The following is a 26,334-nucleotide window of genomic DNA, read 5'->3' on the forward strand; positions in this document are numbered from 1 at the left end:
CAATACTTTTGATTTACTGCCGGCTGTTGTTGTTGCCAGGGTAGAGTTTTGTCAATATATCTACTGTCAAAGCCCATTCTTTGACTCGAGCTAGGGCGACCCACAATTTCACAGGAGGTTACAGCATGAAAACCCCCATACTCATCATGCATTGGCATTAAACACCATCAATGTTTTGTTTTTCTCTCCACAGGATTCACATCTGCAATGTGGTTAAAAATGTACCTGAGCCTGAGAATCCCGACAATGAACACAACGCCCATTTATTTTTCGCTGCAATATGCTCATAACAGTCTGATTGGAGTGACTGTAACTTTAAGCATGCAAAAAGGACCCACAATCACAGTTGTGCAAAATCTGCCGTCAGCTGTTTAGCTCTAGGGTGACCTCTCTTTGAAGGCAACAGCGCTCATTACCAAAAAAAGAACGCGGGAGGAGTATCCCATGGCTTGTAAAGGGATGTTAGCAGCTTACGTTGATTTACATTGAAATTCAAGGCACTACATGTGAAGAGTCACGCACACAGCAAGAGCTGGTGAATTATGCTGGAATATGATTGACATTTTTCAATTAATACAGAAAGATGTATTTGATATGTGTTGTGCATTAATTAACTGGAGGAAATAGAAGTCTGCAGAAGAATTAGCATAGACTATGAAAGGTTCTGCTGAGATCCATTGCAGAGCTACAACTACTGCGGAGTGTGAATTCAGTCATTTTTTATTCATGTCAAATGTCATTGATTTTGATCAAGTCTGAGAACTTTACCATCACACTCCTCTCATACTAAATAATAAAATGTTCTTTTTTTTCTTGTCACTGATGTCTTCCTCTCTTCTTTCCTGACAGCTTGCCTGAGTCCCACGCAATCTTTCTCTCCACTTTCAAAGGTGCTCTGAATCAAACATTTCATTGGCAGTCATGTCACGTGGGAGGAGTTAGAATGCACCTAATTGGTTTGTGAATTTGCTGCGTCCATACATTTCCTACCATAAAGATAGGAAAATATGCCAGAAAACAGTGCTAGTTAGACTACTAATAACTGGTAGCGCTGGTTTGCAAAAACAATTACGCACTTTCTTCTCTGATTATGAGTGTTGTACATTTAAAATGTTTCTTTGCCAAGGATATGCATTAATAATTGCTTGTACTTTAGAGCAACAGATCATTGATTCATGCTGCTGATTCATGCTGCTGAATGACTCGGCACGCGAGTATAGCAGGATATCGATCACTTCTCTTGGTTAATAATGTGTAAAGCTGATGCGTACTATTTATTTCCAGGTATCATTTATTGTCTTATAACTTTGCAATTCACTGCAACCCATGTTTTATACAATACTGGATCTCTTCCCCCATGCTAATGAGTCCCCTTGTGCGACACTAATGTTGATTTTCCTTCACCCTCATTTGGATTCCACCTTCTATCTTGGCTGATTTGGACACAAGTGGTAAATGACACCCTGGGAGAGTATTACTCATGCTCATTTCTCAGACCAACTCTCTCAAACCTTTTACAAAAATTAATCACCTGCTTGCCTTTAAAATCCATCTGTTAATGCTGTATCACAAGTACCAGTATGTGACCTGCCTGACATAGATGTTAACAGTATTAACTTACTGGGTTTTTGTTTTAAATAATTTGAGTTTTAGAGTTCTAGTATCAGTCACTCAAAGCAGGTCTTCCCAACCTCACGTCGCAGACCAGTAGCTAGCCTTGCTTGGGTAGAGCCAAGTAGGGTTGTGCAACCCCTTCAAATTTTGAGGCATTATTGAAATACCCAGTTTCCTTAAATAGTGGATCCCACATGTAATAGATTCTATGCTCTAATAGATGAAATGCCTCCCTCAAATTTTTGTCCTCTTTTGTCAGGGGACAAGAAAGCACCAAAGCACATAAACAGTCGCTCAGATAAATTCAACTGTGGAAATTTACTGCCTGTTGGTGCAATGATGCGAAGTTTCGTTTGCGATAATGATCTTGCATTATGTGCAGATGTCGTCTTTTCCGACAATTAGCATCCCAATAGACACTTCCGCCCGCGAAGTGTGCTTTTGTTTATGGGGAGCGAGTTCAAACGACACAAACTTAGCTCCGCTCAGCCTTCCTTGTTTCTTCTTCTTTCATTTCTGTATCTTTCTTCATTCATTAATTCATCTTCCGTACCGCTTATCCTCACTATGGTCAATCGTAGTTCTTTTTTGTTTTAAAGACCAGTTCCATTTGACATAAGTTGTCAAATATCAATAATATATACATATATATATATATATATATATATATATATGAATCATCTTTATTTGCCAAATATGTCCAAAAAACACACAAGGAATCTGCCTCCGGTAGTTGGAGCCGCTCTAGTACGACAACAGACAGTCAATTGACAGAGAACACTTTGAGACATAAAGACATTGACAAAAAACAGTCACTGAGCAATAAAGGGTTGCTAGTTATCTGGTAATGCCGGTACCTTTTTTATTTTATTTTTATATATATACATTTTATTCTTCTAAAAAAACTTTTAGTTTGCCGCCAACATTTTTGCACCCAGGTCGACTGACATTATCCTATATCCTATCTATACCACTGCCAAGGAGGCTTTCATAGCATTGTTTTAGCAACAAGTCGATCATACAAAAACTACAGAACTGATTAAACAAAAGAGCTCAATACATGTTGATGTGAATTCAATTTATCAGTGAATAAGGTATAAATATTAATGACAAAATAAAGATCGTTCTATGCTGTACTACTGATTTACATTCTAGTTTTCATCTTTTAATAAACTAGAGTTTAAAGTCTGAAAAGTTGATAAAGATGTCTCTAGCTTAATAGTGAATCTTTGTAATCAAAATGAGAAGAATTTGTTGCCCTCAGGTTTGATGCACTGAGTGATCTAAGTCATAAAAGTTCATTTGTACTAGCCACAGGCTCCTTCAATTGAGATCAACTTTACGGCATATAAACAAATGAAAAAATAAAATATTTGAGTGGTACATGTGCAACCTACATACATATTTTTCCATTAGAGTGTCACCTACAGTACAGTGCAAGCGTATTGCCACAAATTACCATCAAACGTCAGTTTTATTGATTCATGCAATAGATGTAGTCAATTTTGGTCCTAATTAGGAATGGACATAGTATCAAATTAATTGATGGCCAAAATCTCTGAGTGGAATTAATTAGAAATTGGATGGATGGATGGATGGATGGATGGATGGACGGATGTGTCTCAAAGCAGTTGAAGCGTAATATAGTGCACTACATGGCTGCGACTAGCAGAAGTGCTGATGAAAAAAAGATTCAAATATTAGATTGCAATACCAAATCTTGTTTGCCCAGTTTGATACTGATGATTACTGACAAAATACATTACATTTTTTTCCCTCTGTTGTTTACATGTGAAGCATGGTGTACCAGCTACAGCTTTGCAGTTTAGATTGATCAAATTTGTCGGAGACTGGAGCACACTTCTAAGGATCAAACTCCTCAGGAAGAAAGCTCTTCTCTGTCATTTCCAAAATAGAGCTTTGGTGTTCAGAATTTAGTTATTAGAAAAACAAACAAACATGCAGTGCATATATATTTATCTGAATCAACCTTCTTAAAAAGAATCCTAGACGGGGACTCTCACGTTCTTTATAATACTCCATCACAAGCACTCTAGCGTTGCCGATACTAATCTTCAATGGTTATTGACAGGGCAGCATATGACCAATTATTGTTTGATGAGCTGATATTGTTCATGTCATACACTAATCCCACACTATTCGCGGGGGATACGGACCAAGCCCTGCCGTGAATAGTGAAAAAACGTGACCAAATGACGCCTCCTCATAAAATTGTTATATTTGCCATTCTTAATACTTTCAACCAGATATATACCACACACTATTGTCTCAAAACATTCTGAAATCATTTCAAACTCATCTGACATTGCACTTAAAAACAAATAGTCAAAAGTTGATTTTATTTTTAAAAAGTGCACTGACAGTACACATGCGCATGTACGTGTACATGCACATGTGGCGAAGACTCTCTCATGTTAAAATGCTCTAGAAATAAAGTTGAGTTGAGTAAGTTGTTGCGCTAATAACCCAGGCAAAATTTAGCTCCTCCTCAAAATCCAACAAAAAACACAAATTGATGAGTTTTTAAATGAATAGCTTGGGCTAGATTCCACATAAAAAAAAATAAAACTGTATGTGAATTTGTGAATATTACAGTAAAATATATTGCCAACATACCTGCTTGTTAACTGGTCTATGAACACAAGGTAGTTTGTAGTCTTTACTTACCCCCCTCATAAGCATATTTGCTAAAATTAACTCAATGTTCTATATTTTGGTGTTTGTATTATAGAAAAATGCGTGTCATAAATGCTCGTGAGGCTTTTTGAAGGAAATTGGTTTGGAATAGCTGCATCAAACAGTCAGCTTCAGCCCCTCTACAGCCCTTAAACTGCATCTCTCAATCCTTGTCACTGAGATGACAGCTGCTGAATACTGAGCAGAGGAGACAAGAGCTGCCCTCAATGTGAAACACACAATTGTGCTCCCTCTCTCCCGCCATCCTCCTCTTTCGCTTTCTTTTTAACATGCACACCCACAGACACAGACATACATGCAGATGCCCACACACTTGAAATTTAAACAAACGCATGCAATAACACACACCTATGCAGGGGTTTTATTTCGCAGAACATTAACCTCATCAGATGTGCAACCGCACACTCCCTTTTCATCAGGAAAAATGATGCATTTGTAAGTACTTGTGGCCAACAGCCAATGGATGACTGACATATATTCGTTAAGGACTCATTAAAATGTCAGTCGCAAACTGCATTTGTGGTTTCTCTCAACAGTCTTTTGTCGTTTGTTGTTCAGTAAACATTTATGTGCTGGTGTGAGATTTAGTTCCTTAATAAATTGGAGCTCTCTTTTTTTCACCTATTTCATGCTTTTTCGTAGTTGTCTATTTTGAACATGCACAATTTGAGCGTGAGTTTACAAGACAAAAATCTACTGAAAACTGGAATTTCATGTGTAGATGACAACATTGTCAAAATTATTCCCATTCACAGAGAGCTTCAAAAACAACTGAAAATGCTATCAAGCACCTGTCCTCCTGATCTTACCCAAAAAAAATTCAAACCATCTAATTCGTATTCGGCTCATCCTATTGAGGTTTCTAATATAGTTTTTAATATTTATTCTGCATGTATTTGGGTTCAGAATTCTGGGAGTCATGTCAAGACAAGAGCGACTAGACACCAAGAGTTAGGCGGCAGGAGTCAGGGGTTAAATACCCAGGGGGCGTGTGGAAGAGGACCGAGGACCAGAAAAGACCACACTCATCAGCTTGAATCTCGTCTACAATTTTGACCCATAATATGGGTTTAAAATCATATATTAATATAAAATACTCCCATCTTTGTACTCTTTACTAATAGATCAAGCATATAGAAGGACTGTTTAAACTTTAGTCTTGGCAAATCAACTGCTTATGGTTCAATCACATTTCATGCTGCTTGGGGTTTCAAATCAGGACAAACAGTTCTCAAAGTCTTGCAGATTGACCGGTAAAGTTGACACACTGACACAGACATCAAGGCATACATTTGGAATATTTCTGCAGAGTTCGTGAAATATCGAAACGGACATTTTATCTTCAGTTAATAACAACTGAGAAGTTTATGGTGTGCAGTACTCTCAAACGCCAGTGGGTAGGCGCCTTACGTGCATGTTGGAATATTAAGCAAATAGTTCGTTGCTGTATTTGCATTCCATCGTCGATCTGTCCCTTTTGGCTGCTTTCATTTCAAACGAAGAAAAGGACTCTTTGATGACTGTAAACCAAGATTTCAAGGGGACCTGGTAATTCATTTAGGGTCCAGCAGGCATCTTCTAGTGGTTGTCTCAAACAGCAGGGCCGCAGGGAAGAATGCAGTTTTTCAAGCTGTGGGGAGTCACTGTGACACCTCAAGTTGCGGGTAGCATGTCCGCTACAATGTTCAACAATAATATCACAATGGTTAACTCATCTTAAGGGCTAGCCTGAATGCGTTCTTTTGTTCATATTTATTGTGGCGATTAAATATTACATCTAAATTGTGGCCATAGGTGTTGGGATTGATCCCAAAATTCTGTCATCACGGTTTTTATGTGTTCCTTGGTGACTTTGGGAACATAAGGTGAGGAGGACGTCAGCAAAGGCTAAGCTGAGAGTTGAGAAATTTGTCATGTAAAGGAAAGTTGTCACGTAACACATCATTAAAATAATCATTATCAATCAAAATTAAAATAACTTTGAAACAACTATCTGTGTAATTAGATCTATTTCTTTTATATAACAAAACGTGATACTAAAACTAGAGCTATAGTCACTTGAATAACATCCATCCATCCATTTTCTGAGTCGCTTCTCCTCACTAGGGTCACTGGCGTGCTGGAGCCTATCCCAGCTGTCATCGGCCAGGCGGCGCGGTACACCCTGAACTGGTTGCCAGCCAATCGCAGGGCACATACAAACAAACAACCATTTGCACTCACAGTCACACCTACGGGCAATTTAGAGTCTTCAATGCATGCATGTTTTTGGGATGTGGGAGGAAACCGGAGTGCCCGGAGAAAACCCACGCAGGCACGGGGAGAACATGCAAACTCCACACAGGCGGGGCCGGGGATTGAACCCCGCTCCTCAGAACTGTGAGGCTGACGCTCTAACCAGCCGGTCACCGTGCCGCCACTTGAATAACAACAGTACAAAAATGACAGTATACGGCAAGTACTCTCATTTATTGTGGCATACATCATCCTTTCATCCATCTATTCATTTTCTAAGCCGCTTAACCTCACAAGGGTCGCAGGCATGCTGGAGCCTACCCCAGCTATCATCGGGCAGGAGGCAAGGTACACCATGAACTGGTTGCCAGCCAATTGCAGGGCACATACAAACAAACAACCATTCGCACTCACATTCACACCTACGGGGCAATTTAGAGTCGTCAATTAACCTACCATGCATGTTTTTGGGATGTGGGAGGAAACCGGAGTGCCCGGAGAAAACCCACGCAGGGGCGGGGAAAACATGCAAACTCCACACAGGCGGGGCCGGGGATTTAACCCAGGTCCTCAGAACTGTGAGGCAGACGCTCTAACCAGTCGGCCACCGTGCCGCCTCACATCATCCTTTGACTAATAATATTATAGAACACCAGCAACGCACGGACTAACGTACAGCCTAATCTCACTGTTCACATGATTGACAAAAAACGTGGCAGAAATAATTTATTATTTCATTTAGGTACATAGTTTGTAGTCTTGGTTGCCTTTAACTGTCATGTTTATAACCAAGTTGTGAGACATTCATAGAAGAATAAACTTCACTTTGTGTTGTTGCCAGGCAGAAAATACCTTCACTGTGTGTATGCCGCTTTAATGTTATTGCTAAGCAACAAAATTCAGCTGTACTTTGTTAAAAAGAAAAATGAAACAAATCACTTAATCTTATTATTATACTTTAAAGCAGAGTTGGTGCCTTGCCGTGGCTGCAAAAGGTCTGCAGCATATGGACTGATCCTTGACTGCAGGACAATGAAGATAACTGCAGACTACTGAGTCCGCTCGCCACTGGCTCCATTCACATCTAATCTAAACCCCGCCACTGCCACACTCTCTAATTACCATTCCTGGCCCACCAGGCACTGATTCACTCCACTGACCAGCACACCCATTCAAGACCTCCGACTTGAGCAATGGCATCGAGTATTCATCCCATATCATCTCAAACACATGGATTGGACCCTAAATCACAAATGAACCACAAGCCATTGGAGGTTTAATTAGTGTTTGCAAAGATGGTCATCTGAACCATGTAAAAAAAATATTAGACCCGAAACATTTTGTAATTGCATATTCATGATTATGGACTTGTGGGTGAGTTTAAGAAGGCTGTGTTGTCCTTTGTGAAAACAATGGATGACTACAGTCGACTAAATCTCTCTTCTTTTTTTTTTAACCTGCCCTGTTCAGCTGCATGGCCTTGCAGAATGGTGGATCTGTATGCCTTTTGCGCTGGAACAGTTTTGCTGTGCAACGGGAGTTGCTGATTTTTAAATGTTTTAATTATTTTTTATTTTTAAATGTTTTAATTATTCTGATGTTTATTGAAAATACAGCCCGACAGAAAAGGTTTTAGGGGACAGAGAGAGGGATAGAGTGGACAAGGGGACTCGGGGTGCGAACCGAAGCAGAACACTAGTTAGTAACGTTACAACAGTCAAATTGTGTTCTTATTTGTGGATGGGGGGGCCACCAACTGAGGACATGCAATAACTAACCAAGAGAACAAGACGAGAGAGGACAGAAAAGGGCAGGACAGGACAGGATAGCATGTGGGAAATGAGCAAGGCAGTGCTACTGACGAGTGGTGCGGTGGGATTCTTTTTAGTGTCTAAACACCTGTAAGAACCTGTGATATGTTCGTATAACCTGTGTTGTTAATAGTGGAGCAATTAAAGCCTATAGCGTGTCTATGGAACTTATTAGTGAATGAACACCATATCACATGCATGTTAGTCAACTGGTGTACGGAGTTGCTGAGCCGGCATATTGAGGAAGGGTGGGCCTGGCCCCGGCCCCCTTCACCCGCAAGGGGTGGGCAAACCATAGAAGTCGACTTCATCAACAGCAACGAGTGGACCATATCCACATTAATAGAGTCTTTCCTTACAGTATGTATTGGTCAGGGGCGTTTATTTACTCAACTCAACTGAGATGAGCAGGCATCGATCAGGGTTAAGGAGGGGGCATTTGATAATATCATATATTGTATATATTTTATCTTTTAGTCCAAACATAATGATGCCTCGTTAGAAATTAAAAGTATGCCAAGGAAAATGGTGGTTCAAAACAAAATAAAAGGATTTTGCTTGTAAACAATAATGTAACTGGAGAGAAACATCAAGAACGGAGCGACTGTCGGCAAAATGGAGGCAGTCTGGGGGGAATCAAGCCAACGTTTAAACTATCTTCGCAGCAGCCACGGCATCCCTATTTTCCTAAACGTAGTGCACTGTGGAGTTTGACCATTTTTTTCCCTACATATTCAAGGCTTTTCTCACAGTTTCTCACAGTACCTGTGACGGAGCTGCTGAGTCTCGGAGGCTTAAAGGTGCATTACGTTTCGGTCTGCCGTTTACCACGGATGTCAGTACGTTTCCTCCCGGCCTGTCATGTTCTGATGGGCTCCCTCACATTTGTCACATTATGTCGTAGATTTTTATGGATGAAATGCGGGGCGGCTTTGGCCCGCATTTTATTGCGCCGGTATAGTCTAATGAAGCTCCCCTGCCTGGCCTGGCTTCAGAGTCGGTGTCAGCGCCGCATCATATACAGTACATATTGTAGAGACAAACAACCATACGCAGTCACATTCACACCTACGGAAAATTTAGAGTCTTCAGTTAACCTACCATGCATGTTTTTGGGATGTGGGAGGAAACCGGAGTGCCCGGAGAAAACCCATGCAGGTACTGGGAGAACATGCAAACTCCACACAGGCGGGGCCGGGAATTGAACCCTTGTCCTCAGAACTCTGAGGCAGACGCTCCAACCAGTCATCCACCGTGCCGCCCCGCCCGAATTCATCGTTTTCTCAAAATTGCAAACAAAAAAAAACTAATTTTCTAACTATAACAAAACGCCACTCTTCCTGCAAAACCAAACTATTGCCTTAAAGCAGACCCGAGTCACTCAAAATGAAAAAACACCACTGTTCAGTCATTACACACAGCATAGAAAAAAGGAAAAAACAATTCTCAGATCATAAAGTTGTAGAAATAATCTTTATTGTTCACAAAAGGAATGCATTTTGTAAAACAAAATAAAATCCTATTTAGAAATTGCAATAACAAAAAAATACAAGCATAAAAAAAGTACTTGGCCTGCACTAAGTATAACGGAAAATGTATGTATTGAAACACTTTTTGTGTGTATAGCTCTGTATAGAGTCATACTGTAATCATGTATGTAATGAAAAAAAGCTGTTCACATCTCTGAATCTTCAGACTACGGTGGACACAGTGAATCTGCTTAGGTTGGGCTGCACTCGCTGCTTTCCAGTTTCTCTCATTGTCAAACTGCAGACAAGAACATGGTCTACAAATGTTGCCTGTATGTCATCCATAATATGCAATTGTTCTTTGTCTTATACTGTACTTCCCTCTCTCCTCTTCCTCCTCGACCACCTCTTACTCTAACTCTGCATCTGTCTCGCTCCATAGTGAAACTTTAACAACACCCCGGGCTCACTGAACTTTAACAAACAGGGCTCACTGAACTGAACTGGTTTCTTCTAGGGATGTAACGATTCATTCATTATATCGATGTATCGATTTCTATTCCTGCGATCCAACAGTTAGTCTTCCGGTCGAAAATATCTCAAGTAAAATTGTTTTAAAAGGTAATCAATCGATTGTATCAATACTAGGAAACACGCTTGTAATTCCTTTCACTTTGCTTTATCTTTCAGTCACCAGACAGTGGTTAGCAAAATGCAACTTTCTTCTGCGGCTCTTTTCTTCCTCGTGTCCCATTCTACACCCCAAATCTAGTCACTCCTTTTCGTAGTGCCCCGAGTGGTTGGACCAGTCACCACATTATGTGTGTGTGCAGTCCAAAAATGACTCATTGGGTGAACACAAATACATTTTGGGCAGGTTTTCCATCCATTTTATTTGTGTAACTCCAACTCAAATTTAGTAGTTCCGTGTAATGTGATATAATTGAGTCAGCCAAACCCATTTTCATCAAATACAGCCAAAGTAAAATAAGTACACTAAGTGGCCTAAATTGATTCATATCAGTCCAACTCAAATTACTACAATGAGTCTAAAATAAATTATTTTTTATTCTGCATCCTTAGCTACCACGGGCTGAACAACACAAACACAGAAAACAAATTTATTAAAATGCAACAAACAGAAATCCATATACAACATTACATACAGCAGTTTAAAGCAACAGTTTATCAGTTGTTATGGTCAAAAGACAGGTGCCAATTCTAAGACAGCTGTAGCCTTTAACATTTGACCTGAGATATCTGACCAAGGTTAGTAATGGTGGTGTGTCAAGTTTTTATATAGTCTTCTGATGCATACATCAGTGTTGTTTCCTGGAGTCATGAAATCATGGTTTGAACAATATTCGAGCAAATTTGGGTTCAAACCATCATGTTACCAACCCATAGCATACACGGGGGAGCCCGCTATCCTGTTATAGCAAACGGTGGGATAGAATAAAATGTGTGCACGAGCCGTCTTGCAAACTCTTAACCCGACAGTCGCGCAGCAGCTAAAAATACCACAGATTCAGTATTAGCAAATAAAATACTGTATTAACAGACCAGTGCGGTTAATGTGAACAATAAATACTGTACTCACTTTAATGTATGCACAACACTTGGTCACAAACTCTTAAATGCTTTCGCCCAACTTGATTCACTTGCAGAAAGAAAAATGTGAGGAGGGAACGAGGTCACGTACCACGTGCTACTCCTCTCTCAATGGGCAATTTAGCTGCCCTTTGGTGTTTTAACAATCTACTGTACTATAAATGCCCCATAAATGACCCGCCTTGCATTCATACGGCGATTTTTGATAAGTGAATAAAGCAGAAACGTCACTGAACTTTCAATTCATACATACATTCAACAGAATCCGCGAGTGGGAAAGTGTGTGTGTGTGTGTGTGTGTGGGGGGGGGGGGGGGGGGGGGGTTACATAAAAAAAAGTACATAACCTTTCGAAACAATGTCATGGGAGCCTTCCTGCTGAGTAAGAAGGCACAGTTGTTCCAGCTGAGAATGTGCGTGAAAAATTGACTTATGGTAAATAGGAAGTAGTCTGACTGGGTGTAGTGGTTGACAGTAACTATGACACACTTGCAAGCTTATTTCATGAACATAAAAGCAAGTGAGTCATGTAAGTCAAATGATGGAAGAGAAGGAATATTTTTAAGCGCTTGACATTAGCCCAATTTTCACATTAGTTTTGTGAGTAGCAGCAAGCTTATTTGAATGTGTTACCATACACACTCAAAATATTGGATGAGATATTGTACTGTTCAATGTGTTTTGGTCCAGTAGCAAAACATGCTAATTCCATGTGAGTTCTCAGGATCGAGCTATTGCAAGCAGTATTAATCAAGATCCTAAATTAAACTAAAAGCATGACGTTTCACCCGCTGACTGCATTTATTACTTGCAGACGTTACATTTCTGTTTTAGGTTTGGCAACAATCATCTTTGGACGAGGACAAGCTTGTTTTGATTATTTGTCTTTTTTTAACACACTTTGGGAGTGGAGAGGCAAAAGATTTTTAGTTTATTTTTTTGGTTACAAAGAATATAACTACTAATTACAGAATCAAACTACAGATGTACTGTACTCAAATTGAGCATGGGTACTGAGACATGAAATTATTTGCATCACAGCATGCAATCGCTTTCTGCATGATGACAACAGTATACAGTATTTCACATGTACATTTCAAGGCATAATAAAATAATGTTATACAGCAAAGTCTTTCTTAAAAGCGCACAACAATCGACTTTGATCGGTGTCGTTATATTTCACAGCCATCATTGTATGATTAATGTTTTTAGATATTCAAGCAAACAGGATTTTCCAGGTCTGAAAGAGAGAACATGCGTGAACAAAGCATTTTGGCTTTTTACGTACAGATACATAATAGCAGTACATTTCATGTTTCTATCGGTATGTACAAACAGGGAACACGATTAAATAAAATCTTTCCGCAAAGCTCACCTAATCACTACATCTTATATTGTACATTAAAATTGACATAATTCATAAGCTACACTACACTAGCATATCCCACATTTGGATGCATACAAACGCCTGTCAGCATCACAGCAGGAGGGAAAACTTGCTGTGATACTGTGATGGAAACTTTGTGAAACTCTATTTTCACCCTGCTACTGCTCATTTGTCAATCTAATGAATTCCTTTGCCCACTGAGGGAAGAACACACGCAGAGGAGGAAGAGGCATGCAACGCTATTAAGTTCCACTTAAATCACTTTTCCCACACTTGTCAGACTTTGCTGTGTTTCACTTCAAACACTAATAACCAGAACCAAACAGCAATATCTTAACACAACAGCTATGCAAGAGACTTATGACTTCCCTGAGCTCACATGAGTAGGCCACTCCCCCCTCTGACTCTGTGTGCAATTGGTACAGTCCATTTAAAAAGGTGCCTGTCATCTCTCAATGCTCTGTGTCCTTTCAACAGTCAGCTGCGGGGAGCAGCACATTTCACAGAGTGGCAGTGCAGTGCAGGCTAACACTCACATACACACACATGTGGCTACAGAAGTCATAGACACGCACATACACTCGTGCCACAAACACACACACACACAGTGTCCTTCCAGCAGATTCACATTTCCCGAGAGGTGGATGACTTTCTGCAAACAAAAGGACAAACTGCTTTAAGGATTTAACTTTCCATTCTCATCAAAGACCAACAGAGGGATTTATTAGTGGACACCTTGCCTCCTCCGGAAATGCACAACTTGTCAGCATGACAGCTTTTTTGGATTTCCCTCTCTGTAGGCAAAAATCCTGAAAATGATGGATGACAACAAGCAGCTGGCTCAGCGCATAGACGGGGCTATTCAGTCGGCCAGCCAGGAGGTGACCAACTTGCGCTCGGAATTGAGCGCCACCAGCCGAAGACTGACCGAGCTGGGGGCTGCTGACCCTTCAGGCAGCATGCTCGAGACCCCGCAGCACAACTACAACGGTAAGATTGAAACACAAGTGTGTGCGAGAAGCAGCAAACGTGGAAACGCATGCTGATGCAGCTGTGTACGCAGAGCACGTGCTGCTGCTAACTGTGTCAATGTGTGAGTTGAGTTGGACAAAAGAGATGGAGTGTTTCTGTTGGCTTGTGTCCACTCTCACCCCCTGCCTCCCTCCCTCCCTATGTTGAATAATTAACCTTGTGAACCTTAAAGAGGGGGGTTGTGCTGCACTTTGGTCAGGCCAGAGTGGGTAAAGTTACAGCCTCTTTTTTTTTTTTTTTTTTTTTTTTCTCCTGGCACTCTGGACTGCCAGTCCATTCATTTTGCCCGATACTGGCCAATGGATCTGTGGGTGCGTGGATGGGCTTAGAGTTGCCGTGGGTTACTGTTACCGAGAGCTCCTGAATAGCTGCCCAGTCTGTAGAATGTTGTCCAGTGTGTGTGTGCGAGCTGTTGTTTGCTCCTTCCTACCTTCATCTACCCAGTGACTTAGATAGCTGACAGATGTGTGTATTTACACACGGTTGGTGACATAAGCATACACGGGTTACCAAATCATTTCAAATCCTGGCACACACCTACTTCCACACTCGCTGTTTCCATAGCAGTCAGCTGCTCCAGCCAGCTGTCTGTCTGCAGTATGTTCCCTTCCAACCAACATATTAGAGACACCTCTGAGGTCAAGCTACAGTCCTGCCATCAAGGTCTGCACAACTTCCTCGTTGCACATTCACAAGGAAAACCTCAGCCAGTATTCCCTGCGCTCATACTGAAAGTCATGTAGTCCTTGTTGACCTCTGTTATAAGGAAACGTTGAACATTGGAGCATGACACAGCTGGTGACTTTCAAATTGCTCTGCTGGGTATTTCTTTTTTGTTTTGTGTGTGGGACTCTTAAAACATGTAATTAATTCGAGGCTTTGTAATTACTTAATATTGATTAATCACATAACAATACTTGTCCTAAAAAGCAACACTTTTTAAATTTCATTTTAAAGTACATACAATTACAATTACAATTACCCGTCTACATAGACGGGAATATTATCACCTCAAATTGGTTTACAGTCCAAAGCAATCCACTTTGAGAGTCAATTTGCCTCCCATCAGTCCTCACAATGCTGTTTTATCCAAATCTTACATTTTGGTAGCCGAGCTCTGATATGTGCAGCAGTGTAATCAGTGTACCAGGGAATTGTGCACTAACAAAGGTGCTGTGTTGTTTGGAACACAAAATGTGATTAAAATGCGTTAATTTTTTAACTAATGAATTTGTTTGTGATTAATTAATCGTATTGAACGCGCTAAAAGTCCCACCCCTAATGTTTTTGCTTCGCATGGTCCCCTTTAACTCCCGTGTACACGTTGACACTCTTGCTGTTACCATAGCAGTGAGCATGGTCCAAATTGAGTGACGACAAGCGCTCCTCTGAGAATGCTGATGTCATTGTTCCTCATACAACTGCTTGGCTGCTTTGATCAAATGATGCCTGCAACGTTCATGTTCAGTGATGGATTCATGCGAATTTGCTGAGGCTTGATTAGACTTTCATCCTTCTCTTTGTAATAAAAAAATAGTCTTTTAAAAGCAGATGTGTGTGCATAGATCCTGGGGCTGGAACTAAGTCCTTCATAGTTCCCAGTTTGAACCCAATTTAGAAATGTGCCTGCTTTTATTTGACCTCCTTACCTTTACACACTTTGTCAAGCATGTATATTTTTGCTTTATGCCCACCTCTCACTATCCATTCTTTCTCCCTGGAGCTGTCCTTTACCACCTGAGGTGTATGCGAATAATGGCTGGGTCTTGGTGGATTAGGTAATTTATCATCAGTGGCTACATTTGGAAGGAAAGTGTGCGCTAAGGGTCACCGGTTCATTGCACAGCCGGCACAGCGCGAATCCTGAGGGAAGAGCAGTTGCTGTTGCTACCTGGCAGCACAACAAAAGAAGCAGCAGTTACCTCGCTAGCAGGATAGCTTACTTCACTTACATTGCTCCTACCTAGAGGCTACTATTGTCCCACACAATTCAAAATATCAATATCATAATGTATCACCTCATCTGCGTATGTGCACTTTTACCATTTAATGACAAGTGTGACTTTTTGATATATCGTCATAACAAGATATTATCAGTAACAGTGGCAAGATATTGCAATGTTATAGTGAGTTATGCTGAGGTTGCCAACCCTTTAATGCAGAAGATATAACATCGTTGTCCATCATGTTTTCTGGAGTCAGTCAATAGTTGTTCTCCTTATGCAATAGCTTTCTCAAAAGGGCTGTCTGATCAAATGAAGATTATTGCAAGAGGAGGATTTCAATTCGATTTGTGCGTGCCATTGTGTTGGAAATACATACAATTAGTAGTAATGACTGACATGACTTATAAGAAGTGCAGAAAAGTACCAGTAAGGTTTTTCAGAGCCAATCTTTCTACTGTAAATTCCTCTCTCCATTTTTTTAAAGCATAGTTGTTTGTGAGTAAAATCCTGCTATGGTGAAATTGATAGCAATTGAATATTGAGCCAAGCAAGATAAGCAGGCTTTCAAATTCTTTTTGGTGTGTCTTTTGTACCAGGCTCAAATATCTTTGGTGCAATCTTTTAAAGGTACCATGCCATCAAAAATTTGTTAATTTGTTTTATAATCTTTCATCATTTTTATCAGGTTTGGAAGATAATTAGTGTTGAAAATTCCCAGTATGTGCCCTTTTTCAAGCTACAGTATTGTAGTTGGTCTTTGAAGCCTGGCAGTTGAGTTTCTCAGTAGTATTCAATCTGAAAATAAGATGCAGTGATTGCATGACTGATCTCCCCAAATGAAAGCAGCTTCACTCTGATTGGCTATTGGCGATATCTCGGCGTCTTGAGGCGGCCATGTCGGCTTACTATCATTGTGAAGCAGAATTCACATCGCACATTTGATCTTGTACTCCTTGAACAGTGATCCTGTAGTACATATTGCACATACTGTACATTGTACTTCATTACTTTTATTAAACCTGAAAGCACGTGTCCAAAAAATGCAAATTGTTTTAACTTATAATAATGTTGAGATATTGCAAGCATTTTTGTTAACAAACCCTATTTTAAAATTAATTAATCCATAGTTGGACAAACCATTTTTTATTGGCTTCTGATTTCAAAACTAGTTATCCATCAATTTGTTGTGTAATAATATGAGACGATCATACATTTATATGGGTTATGGTCATAGCAGCCCTCTGAGGGAAATCTTAACTACAATGTGGCCCGTGACAAAAATTAGTTTGACACCCCTGCCATAGAGACAGAAAGTTGCTCTTGACGAAGGATTACTAAACTCCAGCTCACGTAAGTATCCCAGCTGATGGTGTTGATACAGTTTTGTGTCCATTAGTGAATGTGTGTGAACATTGGTATAAAAAGGAGAAAAGCGAATTTCACTGAGTAGCTTCTGGAACATATTAAAAATTTTGGGACATAATGAAAAGGGTAAAATGGGCCTAGTCTGTATTACCCGCCTCCTCCGCCCCCCCCCCCCCCCCCCCCCTGAAAAAAAATAATTACATCCTAAATAAATCAAAGTTCACTGGCTTAAACCACCTGACCAAGCACAAATATTTATTTTGTAGATAAATACTGGCTACCATGCCAAGAAATTACAAAAGACGAACTGAGCCCAACTCTTCTGCATTGATAGAAGCTGTGAAATGCATCATGGAAAAAGGCATTCGCTGAGACAAGTCAGCTGTGACTTGAAGATACCGTTGACGACGTTACAGCGCTAGCTGTCAGCTACAAATTGTAATGCTCAGGATGCTGTCCAAACAAACTATAATACTGGTTCCACAACAAAGTCAACCAGAGCCAAGTTTCTTTGGTGGGGGATCAAGAATTGGTGCCAGACTTTCTTTTGGTGTAGATCTTTCGTAATTTTTTTTCACAGGGCTCTCCATGCAGCGACGAGTTTTAGCCACCAGCGAGCTTGCAAGCTAACCAGGGCTCCTCTCGCCTGACAGACAGACAGCGGACTCGTTACGTTATTCCGCCTGTGGCTCACACTACATGACAGACATTTGACCACATACTTCCTGCTAGTTATATACCCACAATGCTTGGTGTCCCAACATGTTACGGTAGCCTGAATAACAAAACGCATAACACATGAAATTAAATAACAACACTGAGCTATTCTGTGAATTTTTGAGGTTTAAGAATTGCTAGCTAGCTAGCTTACTGCATGATTTAGTGGTAAAAATGGGCCAAGTATTTATAACTTACTGTATTTAACTCACAATTGCGCTGGATAACCGCTGATGCAAATTAAGGTGCTCAAGTTCTTATATAGTGGGGGAGGTGCAACTCATGCCAGGGGCACAAGTGCGTCGCTGGCCCCTGTTTTAGTCATGTCCCAAAGAATCAGGAAGGAAGAACTGGAATGATGAAAAACAGTTTTACACTATATTTCCACAATTGTGTACTATGTAGTTCTCAGTCTTTGCATTATTTATTATTTTTTTAGCAATTATCTGATGTTAAAATGTATAATGTATTTCGAAACCAATCTCTGGATTCACATTGCAGCATTTAATTATTTTTTTTTTTTAAATTGATCAGATTTGTTCCTCATTGTACTTGAGATCCCATATCTATAATATTTATCTTCATGAGAGAAGAAGATCATGGCTGAATTAGCCCCATTATATTATTTATCACAGGGGATTTAACTGCCTACATTCATCATTAATGATCCGCCATATTTAAATATTAAAATGTTACGAAGACTACAGTGCTGTACTTCTGCTCATGAAAAATCTCCTTAGCTCCTAACATTGGATATTAACTTTAGAATTAGGCTATTGTTACATCAGGAGGCTGTTTCCTTGAAAAATAGTTTTGAATAATCACTCCTTTCGACCAAGTCAGCTTAAGTTCAATGGAACTCTTGATGGCAACAACGAGAAACTCTTCTCTTCTCTAAACCCCAGCCATCATTCATTCAGTATTCACATTATGAGCCTTACAATTCTGAACACACATCAATAAATTAGTGAATCAATAGGGGATTGGGATAGACCATGACCTCATCGCGTTGGAATAAACTGTATAATAGGTAGGGTTGGGCATCGAGAATTGAGAACCGATTGGAACCAGGACTAACGTTGGGTTCTCCCGGAACCGTTCAAATTAAAAAATTTCAGTTCCCAGTTTCGATGGCTAGTTCTCCAGCCGCGAACAAGTGGCGAAAAACAACAAAGAAGCGGTGTAAACCAATGAAGAACAACACGCACGATGACGTGCTTGTGCCCAACGGCAGCTGTGGTGAACAAAAGTGTGTCTTAACTTTGTTAAAATGAATGATCAGTCGCCCCAGTGAAATAAAATGGAATAATTGTGCAAGGGAGGCTTTCACGATGTGTAGCGTGTGACGCGCTCTGAGCCTCAGCCTACATCGGGTGCAGCTTCAGTGAAGTCAACTCTCAGTTAATTGGGTGAGTGAAACAATAAAATAAGTCTATGCCAACATTGAGACAGCTAACATGGTAAACGGTTGGTTGCACTTTTGCGCTGATGCATTTATTTTAGTCTTCAAACCAACATAAGCGCCGATGACAAAAAAAGAAAAAAAAGAAAAGCTTAATTTAACATTGGGCTAAAACTTCACCGTAGCAACTTTACATCACAATGAATTGGGACAAAATTCACATAAACATTGTCTCACAGTATCACAAACACTAACCTTGTGCCTCATCGGTGGGTAGGGAAAGGAATCAGCGTTTTATAGCATTTGGTTCCATCCATTAAAAAAATTAATAAAAAATGACCAGTGTCGTGGGAAGTTACTTTTCATGCCAAAATGCTGAGTTCCGGTGCGTACCCTTCAAAATAAAAGGCTACAAGCTTAAAACAGGAAGTCAAGTTAAAACTTGCACATATAAACCATTTGATGTGATGAAACAGTCCCAAGTAACGATTTTAACAATGCCATATTTAACTTTTTGCTGAAACATTAATTAATGAATATTAAGTCAATTGGGTTAGTGATAGTGGTTATAATGAACCTCGGGTCAAATTTTCATTTTAGTCTATGCTGCGGGCTGCTAAGAAAAAGGATGTTCATAATTTGGACACCTTTTATTTAAACCATGCAAATGTTTTTGACCCAGCCCCCTAAAAGAATCTGAATCGAGAATCATTTGGAACCGGAATCGAAAGAAGGAACTGGAATCGGAACCGGAATCGCTCAAATTCAAACGATGCCCAATCCTAATAATAGGGAGAGTGATCTACTGTATGTAGTAATGGCAATAGTGATATTTTAACGTGGCACTTTAGTTGAAATCACATGTAAGAGAACTGTTGCATTTTTATTATTTTGATCATACATGAAGGTCTTCATTGTCCATGTTTGAACTTTTTTTCAGTGAATATTCAAGGAAGATGGGGTACGCAATCTCTTGGGATTTGAAAGCGGTATGTGGCTCAAAGTTTGGGAAAGGGCTTGCTTATGGAATAGCCTGCTGTCCCAATACTTTTTAACACAGTGTATTTTCCAAATGCTGGAATAGTTTCCATTAAGGTACACTATTTGCTCCTAAGGGCATGATTACCCCCCTGCTTACGTTTATTGGTGGTTTGTTACGGTCCTGCTAAAATCCCATCATATTTCTTGAGGTGTACAATTTCCTGAACTGAGATGAGAAAGTTTTGCTTGAACAGGATTTCCCGGTGACATTTGATAACATATTATTTCTATGCCTTTTTTTACATACATGAGGACTGGGTCTAAAGTTGCTGTCACTCACTGAAACATTTGGTGTGGAATAACCACAGAAATAAAACAAAAAAGAGGGTAAAGTTGGGAAACATATTGGGATACTGCAGTCGTGAATGACAGCGGTGAATTCGCTCAAGATGGGAAAATAGCACCAAGTAATTTTTGTTAATGAAGATGGCATTGGAAATACACTTTATTGTACGATTGGAAACAAGACAAAAAAGGATAGCCCTTTCCAGGTTGCGTGTCTATAGCAAGATTAGTAAATATCTATTTGGCAGTTACTGTCCATATGGCTACTAATCAAAGCAGGGAAACACCACAGTTTCTTTAATCTGACTTCATTCATCTCCTGGTGCAGTTACTTTCCTAATGAATCTTGCTTTAGTAAGGAATGGCTGCCCACCGGAGATTGCATTTCAAATAGAACGACTCATGTAGACATAATTAATAAGACTAACACTTCAACATATGAGTGAAGGTAGCATTAGTTGCCTGTAATGCATGTTGAAGAAGAGTGATGCTCGTCTGGAACCGTACCATATGCGTTACAGCCACTCATTTAGATATACTGTCCATGTAGAAGTCGTTGGAGAGAGACAGGACCTTATCATTTAGATTTACAAGCCATGTAAAAGTGTAACTTAGTGCTACCATATTTTGGGTGTATATTAACAGCCCTGTTGCTCTCACACCCCTATGTGGTCATATACTGTATTAGGAAAGACATTTAGTAATCCACTGGATCTGTTCTCAAACCCACATTTCTGTACTAAAATCTTTGTCTTGACTTTAGCGAACCTGCATTGCATTTGGATAGGTAAAGTCTGTGTGATATTATGTTTGATATTTTTGATGATTTAGTTGGAGTGGCTCTCCAATCGGTAAATTTGGCTACTCTTCGCCTTAAAGTATGTACTTCCTGCAGAGAGATTCTCCAAGCACTCTCATGCAGAAGCAGATGGTCCAGGTGAGTATGCGGTGGAGTTAGTGATGACATTCAGGCACAGTAGCCCAAAGATTGTACTCAAGTAAGTGTACTGGTAAAGTATTATAATTTATAATAATGTGACACAAGTGAAAGTAAAAAGTAGTTCTCAAAATAATTACTTGAGTATGACAAAATATGGGCGGCACGGTGGCCGACTGGTTAGAGCGTCAGCCTCACAGTTCTGAGGACCCGGGTTCAATCCCCGGCCCTGCCTGTGTGGAGTTTGCATGTTCTCCCCGTGCCTGCGTGGGTTTTCTCCGGGCACTCCGGTTTCCTCCCACATCCCAAAAACATGCATTAATTGGAGACTCTAAATTGCCCCGTTGCATTACTGTGAGTGCGAATGGTTGTTTGTTTGTATGTGCCCTGCGATAGGCTGGCAACCAGTTCAGGGTGTACCCCGCCTCCTGCCCGATGATAGCTGGGGTAGGCTCCAGCACGCCCGCGACCCTAGTGAGGAGAAGCGGCTCAGAAAATGGATGGATGGACTGAAAATTCAGATATTGCCTAACAATATAACTTTAACCATAATAATTTTAATCTTTATTAAATAACATAAATTAAGGCAAATTCAGCCACAGGAAATGGTCGTTAATAACTTTTCTTTTTTTTACAGCACAATAGGTTTTACAGCACAATAGGTTCACCAGTTAGAGATTCCATACATTACATTGCTGCTTTTCCATTACAAGTTCCAGAACGGTCTCGCCCTGCACTGCCCCAGTCTCGCTTTGCTTGGCCTGGCCTCCGTTGCTTTTCCTTTTACAACGGGCACTCATCAAAAGTGGGAGGGATTGGGGTGGGATCAAGAAGAAGGTGACGCGATCGTTTCTTATCATGCCTTCCATCTCACTGTCTTTCATCTTCTGCCAATATGGACAAAAATGTCCGCAGCTCTTCAGTTGACCACGGAACAAAAGCTGCTTTAGGCCTGGCGCACACTGCGCGACGTGGTCGAAACCGACTGGACCGGACCATCGTGTAGAGTTGCTGACGCACCCCCTTTCATGAGTGATTCACAAGTGGATGCCCGGCGAGCCTGTATTGGCGTTTGATGCTGTGTATTCAATATCTTGTACTTTATCACAACCCTTAAACCATAAAAAGAGAGATTAATAATTAAGGAAGAAGCAGGTTGATAAAGAGAGAGGGTGTTGGTGAGAATAAAAGCGAGAGTGTGAATATTTAAATGGAGGCATGCTGGCTCCACTCATTTTAAGGTACCCAGCGTGTACCAATGTCCACATACATTCTGGTCACACCTTTTGCTTTTTCATACACAGGTACATTATACTTTATGAATTTAGTTAAGTATTGATGTAAAACACAATATTTGATGCTTTATATACTATTTTTATGGCTTGATGCGACGTGGGACGAGGCCCGCTAAACCTGAAAATGTGTTTTCCCATGAAGAAAAGCTTATCTGCGGCGACATTAAGACGGTGAGGCTGATTGGGGGTAGAACCCGTTCAATGGAAAAGGGGCAATAGAAAAACAGGAACAAGGCAGCTCAGCTCATGACATACAGTCACTGTTCCATTTTCCTTGTCTGTAAGGTAAAAATAGATTAAATGTGACAATGTAGTGCGTTTTTACTACCCACCTCTCCCAACAGTGCACTGGAAAAGGTTGTTTGATTTGAAAAACTAAAGCAAAATGCTCTTAGATAAACTGATGCACCCCCGTTCATGAGTGATTCACAAGTGGATGCCCGGCGAGCCTGTATTGGCGTTTGATGCTGTGTATTCAATATCTTGTTCTTTATCACATTCCTTAAACCATAAAAAGATAGATTAATAGTTAAGGAAGAAGCAGGTTGCTAAAGAGAGAGGGTGTTGGTGAGAATAAAAGCGAGAGTGTGACTATTTAAATGGAGGCACACTGGCTCCACTCATTTTAAGGTACCCAGCGTGTACCAATGTTCGCGTACATTCTGGTCACAACTTTTCCTTTGTCACACACAGGTACGTAATACTTTATGAATTTAGTTAAATATAAATGTAAAACACAATATTTGATGCTTTATATACAATTTTTTTATGGCTTGATGCGGCGTGGGGCGAGGCCCGCTAAACCTGAAAATGTATTTTCCCGTGAAGAAAAGCTTATCTGCGGCGACGTTAAGAGGGTGAGGCTGGTTGGGGGTAGAACCGGTTCATGAGCGATCCACAATTGGATCCCCGGCGAGCCTGTATAGGCGTTTCATGCTGTGTATTCAATATCTTGTACTTTATCACATTGCTTAAACAATAAAAAGATAGATTAATTGTTAAGGAAGAAGCAGGTTACTAAACTGATTAAATGTGACAATGTAGTGCGTTTTTACTACCACCTCTCCCAACAGTGCCCTTGCCTCAGAAGGGCATCATGGGAAAACATATCACCTCATCCTATTATTACACCTTCACAACAAATTGATGGATATAACTACTTTTGAAATTAGAAGTCAAGGAAAATAGTTGGTTCAGCTATTGTTCAATTTCTAGTAAAAAGGGATTTTGTAACTAAAAACTGCTTGCAATTATTTTAACGTTATTGAAAGTGAGGAGAATTTGTAGTTTTGATACAGATTTCCCAAGAAACATGAAGTAGACGCACACAATTTGCTTTAGCAGCCACATAAAATGATGTGGGAAGGGTCAGATCTGGTGAGTGAGTTTGACACCTGCAATTTAAATGATTAACTCAACACATGTATTTTTCTTTTTTTCTTTAGCTTTTTTTTGTGTGCCATCACCTAAAGTGTAAGCAACGTTAAAAAAAGGGAGAGTGAGAGAATTGGTAAGTCATGGGCGCAGATGGTACTGGGGACGGGGTGACACGACCCCCACCCCCCCCAAATTTATAATGACCCCGATACGTCCTTCCCACTGCCACATTAATCTCCAGTTAAATATGGCATTAGATTTTGAGCATGTAAAGGCAAATTTTGAGCAGAAAAGCTCATGTGGCGAAGAAGTGCCTTACTTCCAAGTAGCAATGACAGTTTCTGGCCACTAATTTAAAGAACTGAGTGACAACACAACACTCACTCAGTCACGGCGCTTGATTAAATATAACAATAGTGAGTGAACAGTAATAAAATAAAAGGGGTGGATGAACACATACTGTCTACCACTACTAGTAGGGAATAATTAACACATAACATTCACGATAAATACCCAATTCTTAGCAACTATTATAAACAATGCCATGCAAACACACAAACAATGCATGCTGGGGATTCTAGCGTCAACCTCCTCCTACGCTACAGTGTTTTGTGTGCACAAAAAAGTGTTATTTTTGTGTGCAAGCACTCAGAATTATATTTTGTGTAAAAAAAAATATATATATATATATTTTTTTTTCAGTTTTTCTCCACGCTCGTTCCTACCCATTCGCTTGATCTCAACCAACCCTGCCGAACTTACTGCCCTTAAAATAAATATGAACAATACGTACTGTATATACGACACGCTCTTTTTGAGCTGCGTGTTTACGTCAACGCAGAGTTAGCTAGATATATATGTGTGGTAAAAGTGGATGTCTGTACCGGCTGCTGAGTACAATATGGCTAAAGCTACATTGTCGACATCAATAATGAAAGAACAAAAAAACTAAGGTGTGTTTAGGCTTAACAGACGCATCTCCCGGGCACATAATCTTCCCTCTGTCACTGTGTCATGGACCCTTCAGAGTTGTGAATAGTTAATTTATCAATTTGATATGTTATGGTATACAATGGGTAATTTTTTTTTTTTTCTTCATATTTGAGATGGGAAGTTCATGAAATTGACTACCTCACCACTTCGTAATAGTCAAGTGGTGTATTTATTTTATTTTTATAATACTGTAATTATTCTTTTTATTTGCTGGTATTAACATCAACTTTATGATATTGACAGTTTCACACCGAAACGGAATGTTTTCATTTCCACAATTTCCTGTGAACAACTGTGTCCAAGCATGCCAGTTGAATGCCAATGTTTCTGTGTCATACAGAAACAGTACTGAACTGAATTGCAGTGTAAATGTCAAGGAATTATTGATTCTGTATATCCCTAAAGGTGAAGGTGAAGTAAATGTGAGTTCATTTACCAAATAAAGAAAATTTCACTGACCATCTTGTCCTTACTTTATGGTAAACTTACTCGTTTTTCCCCATTGTAATAACTATGATCTCCCATTAGTCTCCAACAAATTGGTCCTTCTGATACAGTGGAGGAGATTAATATATTTCCGTTCTGTCATCGTTGGCATTAATAAAAGCAGCAGAAGTGGGTGCTCGTCAAGCACGTAGCTGCCCCAGTAGTGGTTGAAGGATGTGATGTGAAGGAGAGTGTCGAAAAAAAGAGGATATTTATTGTATTGCAGGGCCTCCTATAGTATTGTCACCAATTATTTGCAGTGTGGTGCACACACACGACAGTGGAAGTAGAAATGACAAAATGACATTTCCCTTGTTCATCTCTCATTTCTGGTAGATGTAGATCGAATAGATATAACCCTCATCTATTTTTGTCCTCTGTCCCATTTCTGGGAGGCCCATACAGTACATGTTTGATGTGATGAATGCAGTACATGCGTTTGATGTGACTAACAAATGCTGCTGCAGTAACATTTCAGCAAGTCTTAGTTTCATTCTTTTGTGGGTCTGGTAAGAACCTATTCATTTTGTTTACTTTTCAAGGTTATAGCATTCATTTCACGCAGCTGTTCTGATAATGGTAAAAAGTAAGTAGAGAAGTACCTTTCCATAGCT

The 26,334-nt window shown here is 40.1% G+C and overlaps 1 protein-coding gene across 3 annotated transcripts in view; it reads left to right on the top strand.

Moving 5' to 3' along the window:
• kazna (kazrin, periplakin interacting protein a) overlaps positions 1-26,334 on the top strand; it is a 146,631-nt gene that overhangs the window by 17,262 nt on the left and 103,035 nt on the right. For all 3 annotated transcript variants that reach the window (XM_061681997.1, XM_061682004.1, XM_061682038.1), the window contains exon 2: positions 13,645-13,834. In XM_061681997.1, the coding sequence (XP_061537981.1) occupies positions 13,645-13,834 (190 nt within the window). The remainder of the gene's footprint in view (positions 1-13,644; positions 13,835-26,334) is intronic.

The sequence above is a fragment of the Phycodurus eques genome, chromosome 1, assembly GCF_024500275.1.
Source record: "Phycodurus eques isolate BA_2022a chromosome 1, UOR_Pequ_1.1, whole genome shotgun sequence".
Taxonomy (NCBI): domain Eukaryota; kingdom Metazoa; phylum Chordata; class Actinopteri; order Syngnathiformes; family Syngnathidae; genus Phycodurus; species Phycodurus eques.